At 40.7% G+C, this 19,871-nt stretch overlaps 1 protein-coding gene across 7 annotated transcripts in view; it reads right to left on the reverse strand.

The window, feature by feature from the left end:
• Positions 1–19,871, reverse strand: part of dock3 (dedicator of cytokinesis 3) — a 968,429-nt gene that overhangs the window by 219,958 nt on the left and 728,600 nt on the right. For all 7 annotated transcript variants that reach the window (XM_073072555.1, XM_073072554.1, XM_073072550.1 and 4 more), the window contains 2 exons: positions 15,201–15,298; positions 13,045–13,128 (listed from right to left, as the gene is read on the reverse strand). In XM_073072555.1, the coding sequence (XP_072928656.1) occupies positions 13,045–13,128; positions 15,201–15,298 (182 nt within the window). The remainder of the gene's footprint in view (positions 1–13,044; positions 13,129–15,200; positions 15,299–19,871) is intronic.

Genomic DNA, 19,871 nt, shown 5'->3' on the forward strand with positions numbered 1-19,871 from the left:
TTCTTTGCTTATTCTCACAATCTGTCTGAGTCCTCCTGCAGATTCCCTGCTTCCTGAACACTACCTGCCCCTCCACCCATCTTCATTTTGTCTGCAAACATGGCTACAAAGCCAGAAATTCTGTCATCTAAATCATTGACATATAACGTGAAAAGAAGAGTTCCCAACACCAGTCCCTGTGGAACACCTGTCACCACCAGCCAACCAGAAAAGGCCCCCTTTATTTCCAGTCTTTGCCTCTTGCCAGTCAGCCAATATTTTATTTATGCAAGTATCTTTCCTATAATCCCATAGCTTCTTATCTTGTTAAGCAGCTTCATATGCAGCACCTTGTCAAAGGCCTTCTGAAAATCCAAGTAAGTAATATCCACCGATTCTCCTTTGTCTATCCTGCTTACTTCCCTTTAAGGAAACCATGCTGATTTTGGGCCTATTTTATCATGTGCCTCCAAATACCCTGAAACCTCATCCATCATAATGGACTCCAACATTTTCCTAACCAATGAAGTCAAGCTAACTGGTCTATCATTTCCCTTCTTTAGCTTCCCTCCCTCCTTAAAAAGTAGAGTGATATTTGCAATTTTCCAGTCCTCCAGAACCATTCCAGGATCCAGTGAGTCTTGAAAGATCACTAATAATACCTCCACAATCTCTTCAGCTACGTTCTTCAGAAACCTTGGGTGTAGTCCATCCTACCCAGGTGATTTATCTCTACCTTCAGACCTTTCAGCTCCCCAAGCACCTTTTCCTTAGTAATAGCAATTACACTCACTTCAACACCCTGACACTCTTGAATTTCTGGCATACTACTAGAGTGTTCCACAGAGAAGACAGATGCAAAATACTTAATATTCTCATCTGGCATTTCTTTGTCCCCCACTACCTCTTTGGTGACATTTTCCAGCAGTGTGATATCCACTCTTGCCTCTTGTATTTATCTGAATAAATCTTTACATATCTGAAAAAACTTTGTATCCTCTTTTATATTATTGGCTAATTTCATCTTTTCTCTCCATATGGCTTTTTAGTTGTCTTCTGTTGGTTATTAAAATCTTCCCAATCCTCTAACTTCCCATTTCTTTTTTGCTAAATTGTATGCCCTCTCTTTTACTTTCATGCTATTTGACTTCCCTTATCAGCCATGGTTTCGTCATTAGAGTATTTCTTCACTTTTGGGATGTACTATCCTGTGCGATCTGAGTTGCTCCTAGAAAGTCCAGCTATTGCTGTTCTGCCATCATCCCTGCTAGTGTCCCCTTCCAATCAACTTTGGCCAACTTCTCTCTCATGCCTCTGTAATTTATTTTACCCCACTATAATACTGATACATCTGACTTTAGGTTCTCCCTCTCAAACTGCAGGGTGAATGCTATTGTATTCTCGCTAATCAAATATGGTTCATTACACAGCACCCAATCTAAAATGGACTTTTCCCTAGAGGGCTTAAGAACAAGCTACTCTAGAAAGCGATCTCATAGGCACTCTACAAACTCCCTCTCTTAGGATCCAGCACCAACCTGATTTTCCCCAATCTACGCACATATTGAATTACTCCATGCTCCTGTTTTCATGCCTTTTGTATCTCCTGTTGTAATTTATATCCCACATCCTGGCTACTGTTTGGAGGCCTGTATATCACTTCCATTAGGTCTTTTTACCCTTGCAGTGGATTCTGCAATCTTGAAGTACTCTTTCACCTCTTTCTAAGGATTTGATTTAATTATTTTCCAACCAATACCCCACCCTTTTAGCTACCTGCCTGTCTGTTTGATGCAATATGTATCCTTGGATGTTAAGCTCCCAACTATGATCTTTTTTTAAGCCACAACTCAGTGATGCCCAACATCATAGCTGCCAATCTCTAACTGCACTACAAGATCATCTACCTAATTCTGTATACTGCATTTGAATATAACATCTTCAGTCCTATATTCATCGTTCTTTTCGATTTTGCCCTCATGTTACACTTCAGCTCACCCCAGTAAGCTCAACTCATCCCACTGATGGCATTACCATCCCTCAGAATCTGACCTTGTATGCTATCCAGCCCCACAGCTTTTTGTGGCTTTATCCTAGCTAGGGGTCTCTCACCTCGGCTGTGGCCAGACAGGGTGCCTTCTGCTCGGGGGAGAGGGGACCAATTATTCATTGTGTCAAATTATACATAGAAGGCACTCAGCCTATCAGGAAGGGCAGTGTCACTGTCATTGATGCACAGGGTAACTTATAATCTGTTATGGTTTGTATAACTTGCCACATGTTCTGCATGCCCCTAGTGAAACAAAGGTGGCTATGAATTTTTCTGTGAGTACTCTTGCTTTGCCTTCCTGATGGTATGGGACAGTGCAACTCTTGCTGACCTTAGAGTTGTCTTATCCCCTAATATGGAGGCAGCATCCTGATCCCAAAGCTGTGCATGGATCTCTGCAGTCAGCCATGGTTTATGATTTGTCCTGTCAGTGTAGAGTTTAATCACGATAACATCCTCAAAGCATTTTCTTATGTAGCTAGTCACATGAATGTTACCATGATTAAATACTACACCATGTATATTCCCACATATTCATCAATGTTGATGTGATAATTGTAGGTAGCCACCTCCATGAATATGCTCCAGTCACTGCTTTTGAAACAGTCCTGCAGCACTGAGATAGCAACTTCTGACCAGAACCTGATCGCCTTGTAAACTGGTTTCACTCATTTAACCATGGTCTGTATGCAGGGATTAGCAAAACGGACATGTGCTCTGAGAAACCGAGAGCAGCCTTGTAGGCTTCACAAACTTTGGCATAGACCAGATCTAATATATTCTGTCCTGTAGTTGTGAAGTTGGCATGGTGGTTGAACATTATTAGGACTGTTTTTAAGTTGACATGATTAAAATCACCAGCAATAATAAAGAAACCATCAGGGTGAGTGGCTTGGAGGTTGCAGATGGTGTCAATGAGCAAATACAATATTGTAAAATATTGCAATATGTTGTGATGAGTAATACAACGTTGCAAAAGACCCCCTGGTCCAACTCATCTGTGCTGACCAAGATGCCCATTTAAGGTAGTCTTAGTAGCCTATGTTGACTCATATTTCTCTAAAACTTTCCTATCCTATCCAAGTTTCCTTTAGATGTTGCTACTGTACAGACCCTAACCACTTCCTCTGGCAGCTCATTCCAGATAGCACCACCTGAGGTTGCTGCTCCTACGGTCTTGGAGCTGTCATGCAGTGAAGACTATGTGTACACTGTTACTAGGGAACAGCTTGGAATACCAAGAACCTAGTGGAAAAGATAAGATGTTCTAGAAAGCTTGTGAACCATGTAGAATTTTCTTTTTCTGCATAAATATTACCTAAAATGTGATCAGAACTTCACACATCCTAAAACTAGATAGAGAAGCCAATTAAATAAATAACAGAAACATTTTACCTGCTCACTTATTCGTTGAGAAAAATAATTCAATATTACATACAAGTATGTGAACCACTAGGGTAGTGCTTTCTATAAAAGCTATTTGAAGTCAGCTGTTCCAATCAACCAGATGAGATTGGAAGTGTGCATTGTAGAAGTGCCCCACCCTATAAAAAAGATGCACAAAGTCAGCTTACTGGCAGAGCCTGCTCTTCTCAAAAGAGGTTTGTTTATGTGCATGATACCCCAATCAAAAATCTTTCAGAGAACTTTAGAAGAAGAACTGTAGAGGTGCATGAAGATGGAAAAGGCTACAAAAGCATTTCTAAAGACTTGAGTGATCATCAGTCCACAGTAAGAGAAATTGTCTACAAATACAGGAAACTCAGTACTGATGCTACTCTCCCTAAGAGTGGGCATTGTGCAAAGATCACACCAAGAGCACAACATACAATGTTGAGAGAGGTGAAAAAGAACCCAAAGGTAACAGCAAAAGACCTGCAGGAATCTCTAGAACTTGCTACAGTCCTTATTCATATGTTCACTATAAGAAAATCACTAAAAAAGAATGGTGTTCATGGAAGGACAGCATGGAGGAAACCACTGCTCTCAAACACATCTCAAGTTTGCAAAAGACCACCTGAATGTTTTACAATACTTCTGGGACAATGTTCTGTGGAACTTTTTGGCAGAAATGCACATTACTATGTTTGGGGGATAAAGGGCTCTGCAGACTAACACCAAAACCTCATCCAACTGTGAAGCATGGTGGAAGGAGCATAATGGCTTGGGGCTGCTCTGTTGCCTCAGGGCCTGGACAGCTTGGAATTGTTGAATTCAAAGTTTTATCAAGACAGTTTACAGGAGAACGTTAGGTTAGCAGTCTGTCAGCTGAAGCTTAATAGAAGTTGGATAATGCAACAAGACAATGATCTGAAAGACAAGAATAAATCAACATCAGCATGGTTTAAAAAGATGACTCATGTATTGGAATGGCTGAGTCAAGGTCCTGACCTTAATCTTATAGAATGTTCTGGAAAGACCTGAAGGAAGCAGGTCATGCAAAGAAACCCACCAATATCCCAGAGCTGAAGCAGTTTTGTAAGGAAGAATAGCCCAAAGTTCCTCCAAGCCAATGTGCAGGACTGGAAATGCTTGGTTGAAGTTATTGCTGTACAAGGGGTCACACCAGTTACTCAATGTAAAAGTTCACATACTTTTTCCAACAAATACATATAATATTGGATCGTTTTCTCAATAAATAAGTGAACAAATATAATGTTTTGTGTTATTTAATTAGATTCTCTTTATTTAGTTTTATGACTTACATGAAGAGCTGATCACATTTTAGGCCATATTTATGCAGAAATAGAGAAAACTCTACAGGGTTCACAAACTTCCTAGCACCACTGTATATCATTAACTTACTTGATTGATTCTACAGTACATCACATGACCAATACCCAATCTCCATTATGTGGAAAATAACTTTATCAAGCATGAATTCTTGTTTCTATAGCTGCATCTGAAGAGTTCATCAATGCAAGCTTGATGGCATCATTTTCTAATCTCACTGGTCATACTCTCTGTAGAGATGCTCATGCTTGGAATGATCCATATCTCTTGATAAACTCTTAGACTATTGATTAGGGCTGCCTTTTGTTATATAACAAAGTAACAACAGCAAATATGCTCATCAATTTGCAGGCAACACAATAAATAATTATTACCTCCCCTACATTTATCTCCTGGTGTGCAGGTCACAACAAGGTGGAACTTGATTACTTTCTTCATCCAAATGATAACAGTGTCACCAACTTCTCTCCATTTGTTGTAATATGAATGGTTACTTGTTTGTTTCATGATGCATTACTGGAGTTACAGAATGTCAACAACTTGTGAAAGGTCTTAGGAAAAGTCTTAACCATAGCCTTGTCCTTTATCAGGCTACCATAAGCTGCAATTGATAACATCTAATTCTGCCCCTCCAACTGTGACGAGATCCTAAGGTTTATTCATTATGGACTGTGCCTTTAAAAAGAGAGAGCGTGTGTACACTGATTCAGAGAGAGAGCACTGAGCAGCTCGTGAATCACTATGGTGATGGAAGGGTGACGTTCAGCATGCTTGGGATATATACAAGGTCAGCTGGCTTTTCAGACAGATACACAGAAGAAATAGACACTGTATGAGCTTTGAGTGCCCGTGGAAGGGTGGGTTTTGCTCATAGTGTGGTAAAGGGGTGACTGGTGGAAGGCTATTGGTGTGTTTAACCCCTGCCTGGGTTTATAGCTTTACCGTGTGAAGACGGTACCTTTTTGCGTGGTCACAGTCGGTGACTTTAACAGGACTTCAGAGGACAACAAGGGAAGAATCGACGGCATCGGCTTACATGGAAGACAAATCACCTCCCTCTCTCTCTCCCCCCTCAATTCTACTCGACTCAATATCATGAACTGAACAGACTTCATTCCTATGCCAGCGTAAGACTATCATTTACCACCCAAGCGTGAAGAAGTTTGGGGTTTTATTATTTACACACTTATATATGCCTAAACTCCGCTAACCTGTTTGATTTATCTGGTTTTATATTACTATATTACATAGATATAATTTGTTAGTAGCAAAACCAGACTCCAGGTGTGTTCCATTTTTGCTGGTTCTTTTAACCCGTTATGGGGTACGTAACACAACCTATCCTGTCATTCACTATATCATCAATAGCATCATCTCCTTCTTGTGCCATTTTCCAAAAGCCCTCAATTCCTACATCTTTCAGAGAATTATCTACTCCCCCTTTTAAGTATCTCAAATGATCTAGTTGCCACAAATGTCCGGAGTTGAGAAGTCCAGAGATTCACCACCGTCGGTGAGATAAAGTTCATACATACTTCCATTTCCTTCACCCAGAGTGTTTGAAATCTAGAACTCATTTCACAAAGCAAGAGTGCAGTACAAGAGGGACATCAGCAACTGCTGTGTACTCTGCTTCCAGAGACATGGCTCACCCCAGCACTCTGGACACAATGCTCCAGCCCAAGGGCTTCATTCTCTAACACATGGACTAGATGGCAGCATCAGGTAAAGGCAGAAGTAGTCACATTTGCTTCATGATTAACTCATCATGGTGCACAGACATTAAAGTTTTGTCTCAGTCCTGTTCTTCCGACCTGGAACATCTGGCAGTGCAGTTCTATCTGTCAAGGGACTTCTCCACTGTCATCCTGGTAGTGGTGTACATTCCACTGCTGGCTAACCTCAGGCTAGCACTGGAGGAGCTGAACACTGAGATCAGCAGTCATAAGACAGCACACCCCAATGTCTACTCGATCATCATGGGGAGCTTTAAACAGGATTGCTTGAAGTCTTGTTTAGGGTGCTATAGTAGTGTGGCAGTTAGGGGTGCCAGAGTTCCCAGTTCAATTTCGATGTCCTTTGTTAGCAAGTCTGTACGTTCCTTCCTGTGTGTACACCTGTGTTTCATTAGGGTACTCCGGTTTCTTCCCACTGTTCAAACATGTACTTGTTAGTAGGTTAATAGGTCATTGTAAATTATCCTGTGATTAGGCTAGAGTTAAAATTGATGGGTTACTGAGTGATGCAGTTTGGTGGGCTGGAAGGACCTGTTTCGCACTGTATCTCTAAGTAAACAAGTCTCTGGCAAACTACTACCAACACGTCACCTGAAGAACATGTGGAACCAAAACACTTGATAACTATTACATCTACATCCCGAATGCCAACTGTGCCATCCTGCGTCTGCACTTTGTCAAATCAATCACCTGGCTGCATAGGTAGTGGCTGAAAACCGAAAAAGGATGGTCAAGGGAGGTGCAACAGTGTTTACAGGATTGCTTTGAATTCATGGACAACATTCACGGATGCATTTTGGGATGAGAATGAACATGCCAAAGCCACCTCTGACTACATCAAGACCGACATGAATGAACTTGCACCTTCAAGAACATACTGAGTTTTCCTGAACCAAAAGCCCTGGATGAATCAGGAGATTCAGAGTCTGCTCAGGGCTAAAGTGGTGACATTTGGGACCCGTGATCCAGGCTCCTACAAGAAGTCCAGGCATGACCTACAGAAGGCCATTGTGAGAATGAAAAGGCAATTCCATGTGAAGTTAGAGACATAATCAGATGCACGTCAGCCGTGGTAAGGTTTGCATGCCGTTACTTTCTATAAGGCAAAACCTAACAGCTTAAATGGCAATGACGCTTCACTCCCCAATGAGCTCAACACTTGTGCACACTTTGAAAGGGAGAATAACAGCACATCTGTGCAAGTTGCCCAGAATCTGGCCACCACGTTACTCTGTCCTGGAAGCCGACATAAGACCATTCTTCAAGAGGGTTAACCTTCACAAGGCATCAGGCCCTGACAGTACTGAAAATCTCTGATGACAATTTGGCTGGAGTGTTCAAGGACATCTTCAACCTCTCACTACTCCTCTACAGTGCTAAGAATTCTGCCATTAAGATTTAAGATTCAAGATCAAGATTGCTTAATGTCATTTCCAGTACACAAGTGTAAATGAGAAAAATTGTTAATTGTTACTCAGATCTGATGCAGCACAATAAAAACACACAGAAAAAGAACATAATAATAAAACAACACAATAAGTATAAATACATAATATAGCTTACATATGTAGACTGTATATGCATAAAGTGATGCTAGGCACAAGAATGTCTTTACAGAAGGTGACTGCAGGAAATTATAAAGTAGTGTGGTTGGGAACATGGAGGAGTATGTTAGTAGGTGAAGGTGTTGATGAGCCTTACTGCTTAGGAAAAGAAACTGTTTTTGAGTTTGGTGGTCCAGGCCTAGATGCTACGTAGCCTCCTCCCTAATGGGAGTGGGACAAACAGTCCACGAGCAGAGTGGTTGGAATCCTTCATGATGTTACTGGTGTGGATGACCTTGTAATCTGCCTTAAAGTTTGACCTTCCAAAGTGTATCGCATCACACTTTTCCCAGACTGAACTCCATCTGCCACTTCTCAGCCCAGCTCTGCATCCCTTTGTAACCTATGACAACCTTCTACACCATCCACAACACCACTAATCTTTTTGTCATCTGCAAACGTAGCAACTCATCCTTCCACTTCCTCATCCAAGTTATGTATAAAAATCAGAAAGAGCATTAATTCAGAAGGATGAATGGGTTTGCTGATGTCCACATGCAATTCATACCAGCCTGGCCTGTCTAAACTGATCATAAACAAAATGGCTCTTGCAATCTCATGCATCATAACTGAGAAATATTTGTTGGTAGCATTTAGCATGTAAGTTAAATGTTTCAGGTGTATGATCATTTATGCATGTGGCAACCTAACAAAGCAACAATGTAGCAGTGCTCTGTGCAGTAATCATACCCAGAGAGTACACAGCCCAACTTTATACTTGGGGAAATTACTATCATTAAAATTGCTGGTTTCAACTCAAAGGTGCCCTACAGTACTTACAGTGACCAAGGTAGAAAGTGGCCTGAGATGGAATTTAGATTGGTTGCAGATATGAGTGGAGAAATGACAGATGGATCTTAACCTAGCCAAATGTAAAGTATTGCACCTTGGTAGGTCAAGTGTAAAGATACAGCACATTGTTAAGGGTGAGACCATTAACAATGTTGATGAGGAGAGGGATCTTGGAGTCCAAGTTCATAGCTCCCTCAAAATAGTTACACAGGTTGATAGGGTGGTTAAAAAGGCATATTAGTCAATGCCTTTATTAGTCAAGGCACTGAATTCAAAAGTTAGGAATTTAAGTTACAGCTTTATAAAACTCTAGTTAGGCCACATCTGGAGTATTGCATACAGTTGTGGTTGCTCCATTTTAGGAAAGATGTCGAGGCTTTGGAGAGGTGCAGAAGAGAATTACCAGCATGCTGCCTGGATTAGAAGGTATGTGATATAATGAGAGTTAGGACAAACTTGGATTGTTTTCTCTGGAGCAGAAGTTGAGGGGGGATCTGCTAGAGGTTTTTAAGATTATGAGAGGCATAGATAGAGTAAACAAATAGCATCTCTTTTTTCCCCTCAGGGTTGAAATGTGCAATACCAGAGGGCATGTACCTAAGGTGAGAGGGGGTAATTTCAAAGGAGATGTGAGGGGCAAGTTGTTGTTGTTGTTGGTTTGTTTGTTTTTTTTACATAGGGAGTGGTGGGTACCTGGAATGCACTGCCTGGGTTTGTGGTAGAGGTAGATACATTAAGGACTTTTAAGAGATGTTTAGATAGGCACATGAATGTGAAGAACATGGAATAAAATGGACATTATGTAGGCAGAAGAGATTAATATATTTGTTCATTTAATTACTAATTTAATTTGACAGAACATTGGATCAAAGAGCCTGTACTAGCCTACGTTCTATCTTCAAGTTAAATTGGGTTGAACAATAATTGCTACCCTTGGAATTAAAATAATTTTTTGCTAATTTCTCTTCAACAACCATAAATCCTAACTATATAAATTTGATTACATCAACTAGCTTTTGATTTGCTTCAGGTGAGTCTTCTGACAATGCAGCCTTATCAGAATTCGGAAAATTTTGACTTTCATTGTCATTATTCCATCCTAACTGCATGGATGCAAGGAATGCTTTGCAATATTAGGTCTATTACTAACTTGAAACATCTTCAGTAGGACTGGGTCTACAGCTTGGTAAAAATTTTGGTCTTTGCTAATTCCGCATATCAATCCGTGATGTGGACAAAAGATAATGCCCTTTGTCAATAGGTGCATCTAGATTGAGATTACAATACCAAAGAAGAAACAGTTTTGTACAAATGGGTCATCTGAAGCAGAGTTGACCTTCAGTGTCTGACCTTAACTTGTATTACATGTTGTTCAGATTTTGCAGCTCTTTACTTCACCTGTTACCTGAGGGAATAGAGTATGTGTCTGGCCAGCAATAGACGGGTTCAGTGTCTTTGCATCAAGCAAAACCACATGCGAGTCATTAAAACAAATCTGTATATAAATTCCAGTCCTGATTAAGGGTCTTGGTCTGAAATGTCAATAGTTTACTCTTTTCCATAGATGCTGCCAGGCCTGCTGAGTTCCTCTAGCATTTTGCGTGTGTTACTTGGATTTCCCGCATCTGCAGATTTTCTCGTTTGTGATTCCTGCGTGTCTCAGAGCTATGTCAATGGTCATTATCAATGCATGATCATTGACCAAAATGGCGATATTAAAATTGTTGCAGTTTGCCACTTGGCTGTCAGTGATGATGTACAAGTGCTCATCATGTACACATCATGATAATTGAAGGGCCCCTCCAAGACAATATGCTCAGATAACGATGGGGGCATTTTCCATGGTTTAGGATCAAAATCACCGTGTTCATTCCCATGAACAAGTCTCAATGACGAAGATGAGGGTAACACCCTCACTGTGTCTACAGCTCTCTGGACTCTGCTCTGAGCAAGACTCCAACACATTCCTTGGTGACTGCTTGATTTCAAATCAATCCTGCATATTTCGATAAGATTAGCTCTGGTATAGTTAATAAATAGGTAATTGAAGCTGCACATCAATCTGTCCCTCAACCTTCAGCCCAGAAACGTGCAAATGTCATGCTAGTTCTCTTTAGTTTAGAATGTACTGTATTACCAAATGCTTCTTTTTGCATTTGATTACATCTACTGAATGGTGCTTAGTCAAAATGAGTTTTCAGTATTCAAACAAATTAAATGGGACTAGACTGCATAGTGCTCATAAGTTAGCTAATGTCACATAAGAGCCTTATAAACACTTCCATTAAAACAATGCTTACTTCTATTCAGGAATCATAGCATTCTCTTCATCAGAATTTCACTCATTAATTGTATCATCCAATTATTCAAGATGAATACCAAACACACGCTGTATTCTGTCATGCCATGTTACCTGATGCACTCCATTTGTGCAATTTCTGTCATGTTGTTTTCAGCTCCCTTTACATATAAAACTTGTTATTTTTCTATTCAGCATTACATTCTTCATTGATGCTGAACATGCTTCCCCGAGAGTGAAGTTCATTGCAAAATTCGATTTATTTGGAGATTCACTGTGGAATAGGTTCTGGCTCTTTGAGCCGCATCGCCAGCAACCAACTGATCACGGGAAAATTTATAATGACCAATTAACCTGCTAACTGGTATATCTTTGGACAGAGGGAGGAAAATGGAGCACCCAGAGGAAACTCATGCATTCACAGGGAGCATATTTCAGAATCATTATAGAGGATGCTGGAATTGACCTCTGACCCCCGAGCTGTAGTAGTATCATGCTAACTGGAAGACAAAAACAAACTGTGAATATAGCCAGGATTCATTTTGTTTATTTGGGACACTACACTGCTTAATTGGGATGGGAGACTCTTACCAAATACTTTCTAACTAGTGTTAGTCGCATGCATGTACTCTGTGCTTAAAGCAAACAGTTTTTAAATAGCACCATTTGTTTGTGTTTGTGTTCAAAAAGCCATGACTTTTGTCACTGATAGTTGCCAAGCAATAAGCAGTAAGACAATTAGAAATGTTTTGCTCACTGCAATTTCAAGCATTCAGACTTGGAGATGCCAGAAATACCTGGGAGAGAAAATGAAATGATTACTTCAACAAGTTAGAAACTGAAGAATTTGATGGCATCATCAATCATCTTCATTTTCATTGTAACATTCAAGATTTTGAGGATGCATTTGTTGAAAGCACTGTTTGAAAGTAATGCATTACCTGCACTCCGCTAATTTTGTTCATTCAGTCAATGAATGAATGTACACGGCAGCATACACGGGATTAATTCCTCTGTCAATAACTATTAGGAACTAGGTCCTGCTGAAGGGTCTCAGCCTGAAATATCGACAGTACTCTTTTCCATAGATGCTGCCTGGCCTGCTGAGTTCCTCCACCATTTTGTGTGTGTTGCTTGGATTTTGAGCAGCTGCAAATTTTCTCTTGATTATAATACTGTTGTAGTTTCTGTAGTCTTCTAGCTTATTCTATATTCCAGTTAAATATATAACTTGTTAAATGGTAGTTTGTCTTTTTTTTAAATATACCTTTTTAACTATTTCATTGAAACTGGCTAATTGAAGCAGCCGCTTAATTGGGCCAAAATATACTGGTCCCAATATCTCAATTAACTGGAATCCACTGTATGTAAAACTCACTATGCTGATTTAGCTAATATCATGGATCCTGGCTGCAAATGATTTCAGCACGCTTTGTCTTAAAAGAAAGCTAATTAAAACTCCTGTTCTTAATTTCAATCCAACAAGCCTGCTGTAAGGTGAAGGCCAGACGCTCCATCATGTACTTCTCCAGTTGAAAAGCCTCCTTGCGTCCATCAGTTCACGCTATGGAAATGAGTTACTTGGGTGCCTGGAAATGCAGCAAGACTCACAACCCTTGAGAAGCAGGGTTGAAAATTCAGAGTGAAACAAAATAGTAATCTTAATTTGTTTGACAATCTGGCAAATGCTTGTCTGCTATTCCATAAAAGTGAGCTGAAACTGCTGACAATTGAGGTTTTTACAGCACACTGCAGCATTAGAGGTTTCAATTGCTAACAATATTTCCAGAGAGCATTGCTTCTTACAGACTTTACCTTAGACAACAGCTAGGAACTGCCATTGTTACTTACCAAGGACTGAAATACCAGCAAGCCATATTTCTCTGTGTTGTCATCCAAAATTGTAAACAGTGTATCTAAAATGTCCTGTAAAAACTGGGAAAGAAAAACAATTGTTACCATGGAGAGACTCCTCAGTATCACTAAGTCTAAGACTATGTACTGAAACCTCTCAGAAAGAGATGATCATTAAGAAAGAAAGAAATCCCCTTTAGGTTCAGTAACTACTGGTTTGGACTGACTCTATAAAGCATTGGTTCCTATGGCTGTAATAGTTGGGGACGGGGGGGGGGGGGTGTGTTGAGTATGGGTAGTAGGGTTAAGCTCCCACTACCTATTAAATGCCCCCAGTGGCATGTGTTTCAAATACCCTCTGACAACCAAGTTTAGCTCCTGGCCTTCACGTGGGCTTAGTTACTAAGCCCCGTGGAACTGTTTCTACATAGAGAAGGGCAAAGGCAGGTTGATGGCACCTTAAAACTGGTTGCTTCAGGTAGATGGGGCTTGTCAGCTGTTGCTGGTAGATCATCTAGAAGGCAAATGTTGATCTCAAAACTCCACACCCTTGCAGCTATACACATTTATGGGGAAGGCTTCGGGAGTAAACCCTGAGGAAAATTCTGGAGCTGGATTCCTTAAGGCAGTCCTACGCTGAGTTCAACGCTGACCAGCAACTCTTGAAACACTGCTGGTGCTGAATTGTATCGGTCTTTGATGTTCCTTTGGATAGAGAGGAGAGGCCTGCTGTACGTGCACCAGCTTGCTCTCCATATCGTATTGCCCTGGCTTGTGTATTGACTTTGATGCCCACAGCTAGGACAGAACATCCAGAGTCAATCCCAACCAACAGAGGACCTGACACAGGAAGCATTACCCAGTCAACAGCAATCTGAGAAACGATTACAGAGTGCAAAGTATCACCTATGAACGGTGTTGTTAGTCGCCGTCTACTGGGCATACAACAACTTTCCAAGATATCATGAGATGCTGTTCTTCACTGATACTGAAAGCTATCTATTTTCTATCACTGTGTAAAAGGTATCAAATTAATCCACAACTTGGATCTGAATGCTCACTACAGTCAACAGCCATTAGGCAGAGGGAGTGGCGGGAAACTGACACTAATGAACCATGACAAACTCCAGGTCATCACCTTCAGGAGATGGCTGTATGTATTAATAATGGGTGAAGATGAAAAAAAAAACATATAGATAGACATGAAGCTGGCCAAAAGTTATAAATCCTTTGGAAGCATAATATCTCCTCAATAATTAATGACTAAGTCAGCTGACTTTTCTGTTAGCTGGTGTTGGACTCCTAACACTGCTCCTTCTCTGAAGATAGCACTTAAGGAAGTAAGTCTTGGTCCATTTACTTTCTGATGAGGATGGAGGGCAGGAATGGAGAGGGACATGCAGAATGAGCAAGGATGTATTGGGTATGAATCCGTAACCACCTTTATAATCTCACTTTCTAATCTATCCAGCTCAACATTTCATCATGAAGACCATTTGCCAGGTCAGAAAATTCTCATCACCTAAATTACGTAAGAGTGACAATGAGTGGCATAGCATTATGAAGAGAAACTGTTGAAGAACATAGGCAGACAAAAAGGAAGGAAGGATGCAGTGGGGGAATGAAAGGATGGGAGGAAGGAGAGAGGGAGAAGTGAGAGTCAGAGGGAGACAATGTGCTTTGGAGAGAAGGAGAAATAGAAGGGAGGGAGAATGGATGAAGAGGGGGATAGGGAGAAGGGAAATGGAAAGGGAAGAATGGAAGAGACAAGCAGAAAGAGGAGATCAAGAAAGAATGGACTGCAGGATAGGAGGGATAGAACAGAGAGAGGGCCAGAATAGGGAATGCAGTGGAGAGTGTGAAATGGAGGAGTGGTAGATTATGTATATGGAAGGGGAATAGAGAGAGTGGAGGACTGCAGGGACAGCATGAGAGGAAGAGCTTTGTTTCATAATAGTGCTGGGAGATTTTAGAAATTTTCAAACAGGCGAAATATGTAGAATTGAGAAGAACGGGAATTAATAACAGGAAGTAGAGAAATGGGGGGAAAGCGGTTGAAGAAATTATCTTTGAATGAAATTCTAGATTGTTACAATTATCATCTGAGGATGTTTCTGTACATTTCGAGCAATATGATCTTAATATTGACTTACTTTAACAATTTCTTCACCACTGACATGACGCAGCCTTCCCAGGATGTCCATCACTCTGTCTGGCTGTGTTTTCCACTTCAAAAAGGCAAGGAGATCAACTACAGCCAATCAGAAATAAATCACAACATGATAGAATGCACTGAAATTGTAACCCTCGTTGCTCATCCCAAGCTTCAACCGTAGCTTGTTAATTAATAAGGTGATGGCCAAATTCCTTGGAGTCTTGTTTCTCAAGGTACCTAAGTTCCCTACTGCCTACTGTCTTGACGAAGGGTCTCAGCCCGAAACGTCAACAGTGCTTCTCCCTATAGATGCTGCCTGGCCTGCTGTGTTCTACCAGCATTTTGTGTGTGTTGTTGTTTGAATTTCCAGCATCTGCAGATTTCCTCATGTTTGTTCCCTACTGCCTGATGTTATAGGTTGGATTATTGGCATATTGTATTTGGATCAGTGATAGAAGGTCTGGATGCTGTAAATAAAATGGAGAACTGTGGCAGCCATCAAGGCAAACCCTCTGCCACTGTTATCCATCATTGATTGTGGACAGTTTTCCTAAAATACCAAATATCCTAAATCTGCTCCTATGTCTAACAGTCTTATCTTGAAGTCAATAAATAGGATCCATAAGCATTGTAGGATTAACAGCCTTGGCTTAATTTTCCATGTGGCATCTCAGAAAATCTTTTGTATGAAGCTCCTAGAATGTGTACAGGATCATGCATCTTTCCACCCACATGAAAAAAGTGCCTTTTTAAAAGCATTTCAATTTGAATTGCTGTGTGTTGCTCTGCCTTTGATTTGCTTCTGATAACTGCAAAATTGGTCAGGAAGTGGGGTGACAGAAAGCCTTTATTTTCACAAATTGCAGTTTCTATATGCAAAAGGTATTCATTTGAGAATCAGTGTTTTTCAAATTAAACAACTGAAAACATGACTTTCACCCTTTATTATTCAGTTAATAAAAGCAAAGTCCTCTGACGCAGAGTTGTTTCAAATTAAAATGACAGCAAGTTCTACGATAGATACATTACTGAAAGGTATATTTAAATTCATGTAAAGGTCGCGCCTGGTTTATGAGCATCTAATTTATGGACAGCTTGTATAGACAAACAGTGTCTGGGAGACCAGTGGGATTGATTTGTCAGTTGCTGTGAGGCTGCAGGCAGCCTCTGTCAGGTAGGAACGGAACTGAGCATTCTTATGTGCCTTCACACCCCAATTGTATCCATCACCCCTCCCGAGATGCAACAATTAGGGACTGGTTTGAGTCACGTGGAGCTGTGAGTATAGAGTAGACTCCATCTCTTACGGTGACAGTGAAACTGGCTGGCAGCCATTCTTCCTATTTCTATTTCCACTCTCATCTCCACTGTTTCTGTGATCTTCTCCCACACACTGGGAATAGTTCAGGTTATGAACAGATCCCAGGCATCATGCCCTACTATAACCTGGGGACCACCTGTATGCATTTCTGAAATTCCACATGACACAAAATGTGGCCATTCAATCCATCAAATTGATGCTAGCTCACTGAGCAATGCCATTTTCCCACTAATATTTCCTGTCACCTACCCATCTAATCCACATTCCTGCACTTTGGCCAATTGATCAACTAACCCTGAAGTCTTTGACATGTGGAAGGAAACTGGAACCCCTGAAGGAAGTCCACATAGTAAGGATGTGCACACTCCACACAGAAACAGCAGAGATCAGAATGGAGCCCCAGTTGGTAGAATTTCAAATGGTGATGAGGAGGCATACAGGAGCGAGATAGATCTGCTGGTTAAGTGGTGTCACAGCAATAGCCTTGAACTCAACATCAATAAGACCAAGGAATTAATTGTGGACTTCAGGAAGGGGCAGTCAAGGGATCAGAAGTGGAAAGGGTGAGTAGTTTCAAGTGCCTGGGTGTTATCATCTCCAAGGATCTATCCTGGGCACAACATACTGATGCAATTTCAACTGAGGCAATGACAACAGCCGTATTTCATTAGGAATTTGAGGAGAATTGGTATATCATCAAAGACACCAGCAAGTTTCTACTGATGTACTGTGAAGAGCATTCTTACTGGTTGCATCACCTGCTGGTATGGAAGGTTCACTGCTCAGGATCGGAAAAAGCTACAGGAAGTTGTAAACTCTGCCAACCCCATCATGGGCATCAGCCTCCCCAGCTTCCAGGACACCTTCAAAAGGCAATGCCTCAAAAAGATGGCATCATCATTAGGGTTTCCATCACCCAGTACATGCCTTTTTTGTATTGCTACCTTCGGGATGGTAGAGGAGTCCGAGGGGAAGCTTCTTCCCCTCCCCATGAAATTTCTGGATGGACTAAGAACCCATGAACAGTTCTTCAGTATTTTTCCTCTCTTTTTCAACTATTTATTGAATTTAATTTTCTTTTATATTTATATATATATATATATATATATATATACACACACCTTATTATAATTTATATTGTTTTATTATTATGTATTGCATCATATGGTACTGCTGTTGTAAAATAACAAATTTCACAAGATATGCCAGTGATACTAAACCTAATTCAGATTTTGATTATGAGTCGCAGGAACTATGAGGTAGCAGCTTGATTAGCTGATGATCTGCTGAAGGAATTCAACAGGTCGAAAAAAAACAATTTTGGTTTTTGCTTCACTCTAGCTTTGTGAGATTCAGGAGACATGCAAGGCCAATGTGAGAATTGCTGAATCTTTCATAGATGGGGACAGGAGGTGCATGATGGTGTAGACTAGTGAATTTGTAACATGATGCACGTCTACTACCACTTATATGGAGCTAATGCATGGAATCCAGATTCTTAATACATCCCTGAATGCTCCTACTTCTTATTCAATGGTCACGGCCCAGAGATTCTCTTAAGTCAGTAGGAATGCTGCACATCTTCAAAGTTGTTTAGACCATCCTTGAATATATTCCCATCTTCCTTCCCATAACAGAGTTCAGAAAAAGAGTAGTTGGCTTGGAAGTCTAGTGGTGCAAACAATATGCCTACCCAAAGCAGCCAATTGTGTACCAAGAGGCTCAATACTGGGGTGTTGGACTGGGAGAAAACACAGATGTTCTTGTTCTTGCTTGTTCTTTCAGGGAATTTAGAGAATATTGTCGAGGTATTGTTGGTGGTAATTTCCAAGTTTCTTGAAAAGTCTACTGTAGGATCATCCAAGTCTCATAAGTAAATAGGAGGGCAAGGTCACTGTTACCCAGAAGACTGAGTTCTATGCAAGATCCAACGTCTTGATCTTCAGTTTTCCTTATTGACCAAAGATTGTGTTGGTGCAATGAACATAGTAGTTAAAATTTTATCATTGATTATTTACTTCCATTAGTATCAAATACCATATATTCACACAGCACTAAGGCAAAAAAACAGGCCCTATGGCCTATCTACACAATGCTAAACTATTATTATGCCTATTCATATTGACCTGCACCTGAACCATAGCCCTCCATACCCCTCATGAATGGCAGTGATGCTTCACTGGCAGGTGAGCTCAACACCTTTTACACTCACTTTGAAAGAGAGAATAAAACTACAGCTACGAAGATTCCTGCAAACATCCAATGACCCTGTGATCTCTGTCCCGGAGGCTGCCTTTCAGGAGGGTGAACCCTCACAAGGCGGAAGCCCCGATGGTGTACCTGGTAAGGCTCTGAAAACTTGTGCCAACCAACTGGCAGGGGCATTCAAAGACATTTTCAATCTCTCATTGCTATGGTGGAAGTTCCCACCTGCTTCAAAAAGGGAACAATCATACCAGTACCCAAGAAGAGCAGTGTGAGCTGCCTTACGACTATCATTCCTACAGTCCTGATCAAAAAGCTACAAAGCCTCTGTACCTCTCTCTGCAACTGGATCCTTGACTTCCTCACTGGAAGACTGCAATTTGTGAGGATTGGAAATAATATCTCCATCTCCCTGACAATCAACACTGGCACACCACAGGGATGTGTACTTAGCCCACTATTCTACTCTCTCTACACCCATGACTATGTGGCTAGGCATAGCTCAAACGCATTTATAAGTTTGTAGATGATATAACCATTGCTGGCAAAATTTCAGATGGCGATGAGATGGTGTACAGGAGCAAGATATACCAGCTAGTTGAGTGGTGTCATAGCAACAACCTTGTACTCAATGTTAGCAAGACCAAAAAGCTGACTGTAGATTTTAGAAAGGGTAAGATGAGAGAACACAAAGCAATCCTCAAAAAGGGATCAGAAGTGGAGGGAGTGAGAAATGTCGAGTTCCTGGGTGACAATATCTCTGTGACTCTATCCTGCAGAAAGTTGTAAAATTAGTCAGCTCCATCATGGGTATGAGCTTCTGTAGTATTCAAGGAATCCTCAAGAAGAAGTGCCTCAGGAAGGACTCCAATCACCCAGGACATGCCCTCTTCTCATTGTTACCATCAGGAAGTAGGTGCAACAGTCTGAAGGCACACACTTAGCGATTAGGAACAGCTTCTGAATGGACATTGAATCCATGAACATTACCTCACTACTTTCTTATAAATTTCTATTTTTTCACTACTTATTTTAACTTAACTATTTAATATACATACAGATATAATTACTGAAATTCAGTTTATATATATTAATCATGTATTGCATTGTACTGCTGCTGCAAAGTTAACAAATTTCATGACA

The sequence above is a fragment of the Hemitrygon akajei genome, chromosome 19, assembly GCF_048418815.1.
Source record: "Hemitrygon akajei chromosome 19, sHemAka1.3, whole genome shotgun sequence".
Taxonomy (NCBI): domain Eukaryota; kingdom Metazoa; phylum Chordata; class Chondrichthyes; order Myliobatiformes; family Dasyatidae; genus Hemitrygon; species Hemitrygon akajei.